General features: G+C 40.5%; 1 protein-coding gene across 2 annotated transcripts; it reads right to left on the bottom strand.

Moving 5' to 3' along the window:
- Nucleotides 1-344: 344 nt before the first annotated feature.
- On the bottom strand, nt 345-11,400 carry LOC118791620 (lysosome-associated membrane glycoprotein 2-like). Of its 2 annotated transcripts, none has more exons than XM_036549047.1 (9): nt 11,248-11,400; nt 8,609-8,724; nt 7,391-7,601; nt 7,098-7,259; nt 6,659-6,861; nt 6,211-6,336; nt 5,952-6,006; nt 5,695-5,865; nt 345-759 (listed from the first exon to the last, which is right to left on the bottom strand). In XM_036549047.1, exons 1-9 carry the CDS (start codon nt 11,291-11,293, stop codon nt 617-619), a joined length of 1,233 nt encoding a protein of 410 aa, XP_036404940.1. In that variant the 5' UTR covers nt 11,294-11,400; the 3' UTR covers nt 345-616. The 2 variants fall into 2 exon arrangements, with proteins under 2 accessions (XP_036404940.1, XP_036404941.1); XM_036549048.1 differs by lacking the exon at nt 345-759 and adding an exon at nt 1,764-4,160.
- Between the last annotated feature and the right edge of the window lie 530 nt (nt 11,401-11,930).

Below are 11,930 nucleotides of genomic sequence, written 5' to 3'. Positions count from 1 at the left end.
TAAAAAGTAATTAAAGCACATAAATTAAAGCACATAAACAGAACATTGGCTAAATAAAAATAACCATCTCCAAGCAGCTTCATAACAGCTTGTCTACGGGGACCAAAATATAGACACTCTTTTGCATAAACTGGAGTTACATTTCCAGTTTGCTTTGTCTAAAGGCATATACATCTTTAAGAAATTGGCTGGTATGCTTGAGTATGAACCAGTGTGCTGCTCAATTGAACACTTTGTGCTGCTGATTTATACACATATACACATATACACACACACACATATATATATATACATATATGTATATATATATACACACACACACACACACACATATATATATATGTCCCCTCTGGTAGTATTTCAGTTCTTGCCTATAATTACAGGTTTCCACTGCAAAGGTTTGGTGTGAAATATTTGGGTATAATCACATTAAATCGTTTGTAACTTACAATAAAAATGGCCATTTGTTGGAAATTTTAAATGCTCCACATCAGCGGTAGAGATGAATTAGCTCTTGTAAAACAGGAACTAGTGGTGCAGAGGAAAAATGGTAGAGGGACTGAGAGGAGGGATTGCAACTGGTGTAAGGTTAATGAGCAGAAGCCGCTGGAAGAGGTTATACAGACTGGTACCCAGTGCGACTCTTCCTCCTTCCAATCAGGTAAGAGATAAGCACAAGGACAATTAGGAAGCCCAAAGCCATGCCCACAGCAATAGGAACAAGAAAGCTCAGATCAGCATCCAAGAAGCACTCCTCGGCTGCCGTGGAAACAGACAGAGAGAAAGATAGAGAGAGAGAGAGAGGAGAGAGAGATTAGTAATTAGTAATTAGTGAACAACTGAGGGACACTAATCAGAATTCCATCCATCATACAGACATGGTGGAAAGCAGAAGAGTCACCGTTTGGAACAGCAGTTATGTGTCACTACAGCATTCATATGCTCCCCCTGTGTCCATGACAACAGTAGTCATCTTCTCTCTTTTGTGAGTTGACATGAAAAGGGCTTCTTTCAGTAACCGTTAGGAAAAGAGGGTCCCTTTGTGCATCTGGACAGACACATCTTTGGAACCCGCAGAATCTTTCACCCACTGCAAAGGAAAGACCACTGCACTCATCAAAAACATGTCATTTATTGTGTAAATTATGCACAATGGATTTGATGAAAAAAAAAAAAAAAAAGCCAAAAACATTAGATGTGGAGATGTGGAACAGGAGCATCCAGTTTAAACATACTTAAAAATGAACTTGGATGAAAAGGAAAAAAAAACAAAAAAACAAAAAAACAAAATATGAACACATACAGGCCAACTGAATTACATTACTATAACTTTAACACAAAGAAATTTACATGCAACGCAAAGGTCATTATGAACATGATGATGAAAAATCCAAAATGATTTCTGTCCAAAAATATTCTTGCGGAGTTTAAGGCAGTCAAAATCAATATTTTAAGGAGATGCTCAGCTTTTAGGAAAGCATCGGCAGCATACTAAGCAATTCAGTTATGAAGCGAGAAAAACATGATTACTGCAGCACCTCACACCCTGACATTAAAAATCCATCGTTAATCTCAACGGCAGACTGCCCTCAACAAAATCAGCATGACCAACTGATCGTAGCGGAACAAATCAGAATGACTCATAACCACTGGACTGGCTTCTTCTTCTTCCAATGAAATAGGCCACCACCACAATAAGAATCAGAATTCCAAGAGCGGCTCCGACAGCTATGGGGACAATGAAGCTTTCACTCATATCAGTCTGGCAATCCTCAGCTGGGTGAGAATAAAGAAAGCAATGTGTGAAGGAACTGGAAAAATAAACTGAGCAAAGGGATTAAATAAAATGAAGGGAAATGTGAAAGAGTGGGTTTCGAATCATATCATTAAAGTGCCATTACATTACAGCAATTCAGAACGCTGGGAGGAAAAAAAAAAAAAAAAAAACCCTGAAAACATCGAGGACCAATAAGTGTACTTATTTATTTATAAATTAAAATGGCCCTTGCTCATTTGCACGCTTGTGAATTATAGATTTATCAGTAACCAAACAGCCTTACTAAAATGGAACTAAACCATGTACAGTCATTGTTAATCAAAATTTTAAAAAAGCTGTGCATTTCGACACTGTGCGTTGGGTTTCTCAGAAGCACTTCTTGACGCCATTAACCTATTCCTGAAACACGGTATGAGCCTTGTCATTCCACCCAAATATAGTTTAATTATTGACTCAGCTTGTGCCACTTCCCAGAAGGAGGAAAGGACACAAAAAAATGACGAGACTCCATGAAGCAAGGCACAGACTTGAGATAAGACATTCTTCCTCATTTAAGAACAAGAGCTTACGCAACACTGGGAACATATTAAAAACCCCCTTTGTTACTTCATTTGGTCATTTTTTCGAGTATTTAAAAACCAGAACCAATACCTTGCATCTGAACAACAGTAATATGGATGATGGGCTGACAGCTGAATTCAATTTGAGTGAAAGTGGAGGGAGGGGACAGGTAAATAGTCCCTTATTCCAGCTACAATGCATAATACATATACTACTGAAACCAGACTGACATCTTTGGCACACTAATGATTTAGGAAGCTTTTACAAGAATGTCTAATACCAGCATTAAATTATGCTTCATGGGGATAATTCCCAGATCATTTTTGAAACAGCTGTGAAATTAACTGATTGTATTGAGACATGAATTTAAAAAGCTGCAAACTGGTTTGATGTTTGATCAACAGCAATTAATATACGCAATCAAATCTTCTGGTAAAACTACAGTACAGACTGACTTGACAAAACAACAGCGAAAAACTCTAACCGTCAAATTGACTCCAGACATCACAATATGTACAATATGTGCACTTCATATTAAATACTGTTCCCGCTCTCCCTCTACAGAAGCTCTTAAGGTGCATTTTCACAAACTAAGTTTCACTGCAGCATTCAGCACAATTAAAGACTACACTCATACACGCAACTGAGCAGCAAAAGCTTTCAATTAATGTCGATTTTGAAAATGATTGCAATCGCAAACTGAGTGCACTTTAATGAAAATGGAAAGAAATAATGAAGGCAGATGGCTAGCATGATCCCTTTTTTTAAAAGAAGAAGAAAAAAAAACTAAATTTCAACAAATAACAAATGGAAAAAAGCCTGATCTCAAGCTTTGTTTTCAGGTTTCCCTAAAACCTCCCCATACACAGCCAAAAGTGTAACTTAAAGAGACATACAGTACTCTGCTCTCCTGGATCTTACTGACCTTTGGTATAATTACACCTGTCAGTGCTGTTGCAGAAGCACTTGAGACACTGATTTTTGATAATAGGTCGAATTGAAATATTTTCCTGAGCTCCAAGGCACTTGTGCATCACAAATTAATCACACTATAAATTATGTGCCATAATCACAGCATAAATGCTCCAAACTAGGAAACAAGAATTCTCACGACATACCCGAGGCCACAGCTCTGGTCCTGGGTGTTTTGGGGATTGGGAGACCATGAAAGACAAAGGCCAAGCTACAGGTGCACATGGATTCAATGGAACTAAAATGGGGTGCACAAAATAAAGGAATGCGGAGCGACAGGAAGCAAGTGCAGGTTCAGTGTTCACTTTAGGTCAGCTCTCAGAAAAGAGCAAACTCACTGGGCTCCTGACAGTCAAGCCTCTGGGATGAGTGAATGAGTTAACAAGTCAACAAACCAACAAATGAACTAGCAAACAGCCCCACCAGGGTTTTCAGTATCTTAATCTGTTTTCAGAAGTCTATAAGAAAAAGCAGAGAAACAGTGACTTGTGCTTTAAGTGATGCCCCGTCATGTTGGACACATCTTTAAGTGTCACAGTTTTTTTTGGCCTACAGCCATAAAATGCCTTGTATATGAGCCACTATGAACTGGGGCTCTGGGTTTGTGCAAACTGAGAAACATGAGAGAAACAGAGAACCTGCACTTGCTCCTGAACAGAAAGATCAAAAAGGGAACAAATGATCCACTGAGTTAATGATCAGCATTCGCTTTAGAGGGTCTGATATCCCACGTAGGTCCTTCTTCTACCAATCAGGTAAGCAATCACTACAATGAAAATCAAGCCTGCCAAAGCTGCACCAACAATGATTGGGATTAAGATGCTGGTGTCATCCAATGAACATTCATGAGCTGCAGACAGAAAGAAAATGAATAAATACATAGAATATGATTCCCTACTCTTGATTCTTTCAATGCAAATAAGGCAACAATTTACAAACATGTTTCATGATTGTAAGCAATTGAGGACACTGGATGTTGATATTCAGGCACCTAATAATAAAGATACATCTGTTATCAATATGACTATGATCTTCTCATTGGATCCCATGGAATTAAAAGCCCACAAAACCGTAGATATAGAATACAAATCTAAAATGCCACCTGAAAAAATATTTGTGTTTTATTTCTACATTTCAACAGACAGTATGCTATCTGAGGAGGCTGTGCGACTACTGGGTCCCATTTGTTAGCTAAGCAAATAAGATTTTGTTAAATTGTTGTGGTCTGCTACGAGTGTGCATTGAACTGCTAGAGTAAAAATGCTGCCACCAACTAGCGTCAAAGTGGCTAAAACCATTGCAAGTACCAGGAACATTTCCTCAGCATGCTCTGCAAAAGTGAGCTTGTCCATTTAGTAGCTAACATTCTTTCACTGAAAGAATTCACTTGTGTGTTTCTGGAAGCCATGATAACGTCACCATTTCGAAAAGACGAAACATTTCTGACAAAAGACAACAGCTTCTCTTATCCTTTCAGCCAGAATTACAGCCACCTTAAAGAACTCTATAAAACGTATGCCATTATGCAGTATGTTGGTTCATTTCTGAGAATTATTGCCAATTGTCAGCGTTCTATGAGTGACATTTACAAAAATACAGTCTAAAATTTGTGTCCCTTTTCAGTAGTCACTCCACTCTTTTAAAAGCTGCACCAAGCATTTGCCAGCATCTAGCTGGCATACCTGCTTGATAGGATGAATGTTTTTAAAATGAAACTACCTCCACAAGTGGTTGATCCACACGTTAGGATCCCCAAGTCTCTCTCTCTATTCTCATTGCAGATATTTGCATTCAATGAATATTTTCTGACATCACACTGCTGTTTGGGTGTATGTAATCACTCATTACCAATGTACTGCCTTCTGTTGCAAAGGTACTCAACCACATCCACTAGGGGGGCAGGGGTGTGGAATTACCAAATGAATATTTAAGTTGAAAGATAAACACTAGATTCACTTAACTGTTGGTGAGTGAGTGAAAGCTCTATAGTGGACTGCATTTACTTCTTCCATGAGTTCCTGTTTGGAAAAACTCAGCCACAGGAACAAACTGCCACTTTGTATACCATTAACAAAACAAATGAGAACTCTAAACAGATGTGGCTCTCTCAAGAAGAAGTCCCCAGTTCCTAGGTGGGTTACTGCCTCCCAGCCGAGTGTGAATGCTGTGCACAGTTGAAAATTTGGAGCAGTGCATTTCGACAGGCACACAGCCCTCACAGCCTACACAGCTAACCCCCCCAGGCCCCCCAACCCCATTCAGTACACGTATCCGTTACACATGAAATGTATCTGCGTCGCGTGTGTAGCTGGCTCTAGAGTAGCAGGAGGGGTTGTTAACACCAAGTACGTCCATTCACCCAGGAACTGTATGAGACCACCTACCTGTGGAGAATTTGTCATTCTTCACCTCAAAGGGCTGCACCTGCAGCTTGAGGGTGTAGAGGGACAGGGTGTCCGTGATGTTTTGCGTCTGCTCCTTGTTGCACATGTAGGAGCTGCCGAGAGTGGCCTGCCAGAGTGACAGGTTGGTGTTGGCTGCGCTGAAGGAAGTTCCTGGAACACACGGAATGGGGCTTAACACATTGCAACAGTTGGCTGTTCCACAGCATGGCCTTCTGAGAAAGTCCATCATCACTTACCATTAATATGTTTCACCGTGACATTCACTGCATGCAGGAGGAATTTCTTTCCTTCCTGTAAAATTCCACACAAACAACATTAGGGCAAGAAGCATTCAAACTATAAAGCATATGTGATCAACGGCATGAAAGATCTTCAATTATTCCACAGTGATTGTGGCATAGTTTTCAAAACAGTTTCAGAAATCAAGATGAAAGCATTCATTCAATATGTTTTCCTGGGAGGCTGGCTTCATCCGCTCCATTTTACTCGACATACCTCGATGAACGTGAACGCTACAGCCACTTTTTCAGATGTCAGCACGAGGGCAGCAATGCTGTTATTACTCCCACACGCCCCTGTCACTGTGGTCTTGTTCGGCTCAAGGTTGACTTTCTGGAAATCCTGGAAGGAGGGCAAAACACTTGAAAATCTTTGAGGCGGTTTGGAGCTTCTAATCCTCCTTGAGATTTGTGCTTCTGTAATGTGACCAATTTGATTCGGGGTGTTTTATTTTTCCAATAGAATTTGCTTGTTATGGAGTTTAGTGAATTAAACCATTTAGTAGTAGGCTGGGTCGGAAACATGTATTCTTTTGCTGTGTCATTTCCCTTCTGTATTTGTGCATTGTACATGTTTTAAAAACTTAATTTTTTTTTTGTGTGTGTTTTTATTGAGGCAAACCCTGTTCTTTACCTTTTCCCGATAGCGCTGCCCGTATACATACCAGGCTATCGTTGTAGCTGATTTGCAGTCCCATGGAGGCCAGCAGACAGATGGTGCCATTGCCCGCCGCGCTCAGGTTGTAAGTGCCAGCGCTGGGTGGGGGCACTGGTGGTGGAGCAGTTGTTGCCGTTATGACGGTGGTGGCGGCAGTGGTAGTTGTCGGCATTTGGGTGGTGCTGGCTTTGTCTTTGGCACACACAGTTTCTGTGCAGGAATAACATACAGAATGACAGTAGGGAAAAGCACCTCACCTCAATGGTTTAACGAATATGTCACAGACGAGCACGCTCAATCGATCTGTGTTTTTAACAACCGTGGCAGTATTTGACTCGCTGGACTCTGCCTGGACGGTAGAAGTAAGGTACTCAGCTCAAAACTGAGAAGTACACAAATCAGGACATAAGTGCCACAAGTACCTCAGAGGGTCTCACACAACCTACCATTTTCACTTTTGCTCCCATTGGTAACAAAAGCCTGCAAAGCGACATTCCATAATGTCTGTTTGACTGCATCGTTTTCAACAGTATCTTGACTCTTGCAGGAGTAGTAGGTGTCCACGACCACATTGGCAATCGAAGGGGTGAATTTCACTGACACTGTACCTGTACAGACGACAGACAAATGAACAACAGTGAATGCAGGCTTTTATCAATTATATGTTTCAAAGGATTTTGGAGAAAGGGCCTTTAACAGTAAGTGTTCATATCATACCAAGTCAAGGTCTCACACATACCATTTGAAGAGGCGTTCTTAAAGATGCTGTCATCTGAAAGATTGTAGGTGAGAACGATGTTGTCTGCTTTGTACATGTCTTTCTCCTTTGTGAAATTGATTGTCCAGGAGTGGCCGTTTCCAAAACTGAGCTTTAACGTGGAGTTATCAGTGCCACATGAGCTCCCACTTGCATTCACAACATCAGGCAGTTGAAATTCAACTGTGTTGTTCTGGAAGAGAGCGAATTATCACAGGATCATCAACACACTGAAATTAGAATGGACTAAGTCCATTCTGCCAGAAGGCAAAAATCAAGGAAGGATTCATTACAAGGCTCTTATTCTTCTCAAAGCTGTATTGCAGAGCCAATTCCATTTTAACTGAAGTTCAATTCACGAATTGGAAAACTTCCTCTCATTTTCTATGAAGACTTTTCAATTTAGGAATTAAATTTCAGTTCGTTCTCTGAACTGACTGAATTGAAATGGAACTGACCCCCAACTCTGAAGTACTGAGTAAAAGTTAAACTTAACCCCACAATTTAAAGACAGCATGGGTTACATGCTGTGAATATAGTTAAAATTCACAGGACCAAAAGTTTGATCATTAATCAACCCTTGACATGGCAGCACACGCTGAGAAATGAAGGAAGATTTCCTGCTGGGAAATACTCTCAAAACATTTGTGTGAATTACTGGAAAAATTCAGGCAAAAAACAGGAATTCAGGCATAAATTTTTCTGGCCATTATCGGTATTGTTTGTCAAAGTTACTGAATGACGGTAAACTCAACAGTGAAAAGTACAGGAAATTGTTCAAAATGAGAATGCTGCGCAGACAGAGGGATTGTTTCCTTTCATGCGCTCTTCATGCCTTCTCTGTGTATCTACGCAAAATATCATTTAATGAAGCTTTTTCACACGCATCAGGACATCCTTTACACGCAGGATGTGGTGGGAACTTTTCGACTGTGCTTGTCTTAAATTGCCAGTTGTTTTCACAGTCAACCTCTAGATGAGCAGATGTACTTAGAACAGACATAAATCATCTTATAACAATTATACTGAATTTATTCATGCCATCTCATACACAGATAAAGTCAGACTACCACATAAGATTAAGCAATACATTTTAGGAAAAATATATCCAATGTGCACTTCTATGAACTGTAAAACAGATCAGTAAATGTTTTCTTTAGGCAATAGAAAAATAGACAAAATGTCACTAGAGATACTTACAGATTTTCCAACCACTTCATATGTGACAGTAAAGTTAACCATCAGATTAGCATAAAGGCACAATTTATCGTCTTTGTCTTTGACTGTCACTTCTGTGGTATATGCCTTCTCGATTTCTGGAACAGAGAGAGCGAGAGAAAAATGATTTTAGCTGTACCGTTTCCAGTTGTTGTAGTTTCTACTGGCAAATGATAAAGACACGCTTCTACCTTAGCACCTCAACTCTAATTTATCTTGGGACAAAAAACCCAAAAGAAAAGAAAACAAACAAACACACACACACACAGACACACTGGGTAACTGTTGTGCTGGAAGTCGCTCTCTAAGGGAATCTGCTAATTGCATGTAATGTAATGCAATTAACATTACTGATAAATTCCACATAGAGGTTACAAAGACACAATAACCACATTTATTAGTGCCCAGCACAAAACAATTCACCTGTCAAGCAAAATTTTTTTCCAGTTCTCAAAGGTGAATTTTATGGCAAATGTGTCACAAAGTTTATGAGTGGAGCTAAAGATGAAGTAGTGCATGTGACATATGCCTGACTGTGGTGAATACAAATATCTCCTGTCATGTCATTCACTGTGTGTGATGATTACTGAAAACTGTCACAACACAAAAACACTACAAGCAATAACGACCTGTCATGTCTGCATTAACCCAGGCCCAGCGCTATGGGGGTGCGTAGGGGTGCACTTCACCCCAGACAGACCTCAGTGCACCCCCAGTTGTCTCCTTATAACCCAATGTCTACAATGGATTTATGAATTTTTGTACATCCCCGTGGATTGCAATCGCACCCCTCTGTATTTTCTCCATGGAGCCGAACCTGCATTCACCTATTGGCGACAGCGGGGTTTTTTCACTTGCGTAACGTTTTAAAACGCTACATCTGCCGTTTGGTAAAATACTGTGTGGCGACCTAGCAACAGTGTGATAAGTGACTCAGGGTGACCTCGCGGCCCGTCCCAGCACTGGGGGTCCACTGTGAAGGGACAACGGGCCATTCTTCAAAGGGCTGCAAATTTCCTTCACGATCTTTGGATTCACCACCCTCGCAGTAATTGCTTTACGTTCGTCACTTACAACAAAGCGCAGACGTTTGATAGAAACGGTAAAAACTACCTTGAAAGCACCACAAATTTATACAAGGATTTGCGGAATTACCAACAGCTACACATCGGGAGTGCGCTACCTCTCCCAGCAGACAGATGCGTTGAATCGGATACTTCCTTATCTTGACATGTGATTTAGTACCTTAACAAATAAAGTAGCCTGATAAAAACGGCACACCCCCTTCTCTTTAATTCCTCTCTCTCTTTTAATTATAATAGTTCAAGCTACCCTATACGGGCAACCAAGACAAATGGTGTATTGATTCTCCATACAGTAATTTTGTTTACTGTTGTGAAATGTCACACATTATCTTGGTGCAAATTAATCGGCCACCTAGTTCGACACGCAGGCGTTGCGGTCAGGGGTCAACTTCCTCACTTGCAAGTGCAGTAAGCTAAAACAACCCGGAAAATGCGTCGAAACTGAGGTCGTACTGCATTGGAAGGAAGACAGCTAGCTAGCTGAGTAAATCCAAATTGCATACGCATTTTCACAGCAGATCCTGAAGGCTCCAAAGACAGACGCAGAAATCATCATGATCCTATAGTTATCTAACGTTAGCTCGTTTGGTCTAAATGACAAGTCATTTCTGCTAAAGCGTGAAAGATGGCTACAAGTTAACTAAGCACTTTTTAAAGTGATCAGTATCGCTGTCAAAAAAAAAAACCGAGCTAGCTTGCTAATCATGTAGTTACCGAATTACGCTAGCTCTAGATTTAATCACATGACTGGCGAGGTAAACTTGATTGCAATAAAACAGATGTTGGTCGTAAGACCTAGCTAATTGGCTAGTTAGTCAGCTACTTGGCTACTTACGACAAAGACAAAAAGAGCGATGCAGTCATTTAACGGGTTGCTAGCTCGCAAACAAAAAATTGTAGAAAGCCTACATTGACAACGCTAGCTACAGATTAACCATTACACTCGTAGCGCTCAGTTATTTTTTCCTGACAAACCGAGATAAGTATTCATTCCAAGAAGGAAAGACCGCTTGCTTCAAACAGAAAATAAAAGCAGCACTCCAGTTAGCTTGTCAGCAAGCTAACGGTAGCTAACTATTCAGCTGACTGACGCTTCCTACTGAGTCAGTAGGAAGCCATCGTTAGACAACTCTGCTAGCTAGCTATATTTACATAAAATAACAGCGTAAGGCTCGCACGATTGCCATTGATAAAACTGTGATTTACACAGATGTAGACCCAAGATTTAACAGTCGTGAAGCTATCAACCTAGCTGATAACATCCAAATAAACAACGACCCAACGCAAAGTCAAAGGACACAGCTAACTAGCAAGCTACATACATTTGAAAGAATCACAGATTTGTCACAGGCTATTAACACAAGAAGACAACAGACCCAGGCAGGAACTTGCTTTAAAAGCTAGCTACCGTTAATCTTAGCGCCACAATTAGCTTGCTGGCTAGGCCGGGTGTGACAGCTCAAAAAAGTTTCCTTACGCCGTGAGAAATATAAAACATAACATACGGCAATTATTTCCTTCCCCAAAAATACTTACCGCTCCCCAGAACCAGGAACATCGCCAGGCAAGAGAAGCGAAACATAATGTCTTGGTAGTCAGATCAACCTAAATGGGACAAGTGGTTAACAGCAGCGGCGATCGGCGTTCACCTCAGATATCTTACGGTCGCAATACATACAGACATTCACAGGCGCTCAGCAGGAAACCCGGAGTCATATGACAAGCTTCACAACATGCGCACACTTTGCTGGCCAATCGACGACAAGTGCGGTCTTGTACCAAGCAGCTTGCAAGGTAGCGAAGTTACGGTAAGTCAGCAGACTCAGATGTAAAGCATGGCAAAGAATTTGTTTTAGATTTTTAATCAATCGTAATGTTGTTATGATTTCTGTTTGTGTAACATTAGGCATACATGTTTTTTATTTTGCCCTATCAAAAATCAGAACTTACCATCTATAAACTTCACTGCCTTTGTGGTAAACCACACGAAAAAAATTCACTACATTTTGAAGAAGCGAAAGGTTACCTTTTCCGACACACCATTACCTTTCCATCTCGTCTAGGGGTTGAAGCACAAGGTCAAGTTTTGCAGTTCCGTCAACAAGTGTTGGTGCATGAATCGTTTTTAGCCCTTTTGGAATTAATTTGATTAATCCCCGCAGAGAAAAGTAAAATGATATCCAACAACTATATTCAGTTAAACAAATATTTACGTGGTT

This window comes from Megalops cyprinoides, chromosome 16 (assembly GCF_013368585.1).
Source record: "Megalops cyprinoides isolate fMegCyp1 chromosome 16, fMegCyp1.pri, whole genome shotgun sequence".
Classification (NCBI taxonomy): domain Eukaryota; kingdom Metazoa; phylum Chordata; class Actinopteri; order Elopiformes; family Megalopidae; genus Megalops; species Megalops cyprinoides.
Note: the sequence above shows the minus strand (reverse complement) of the source record. Positions and strands in the feature narration are given on the sequence as shown.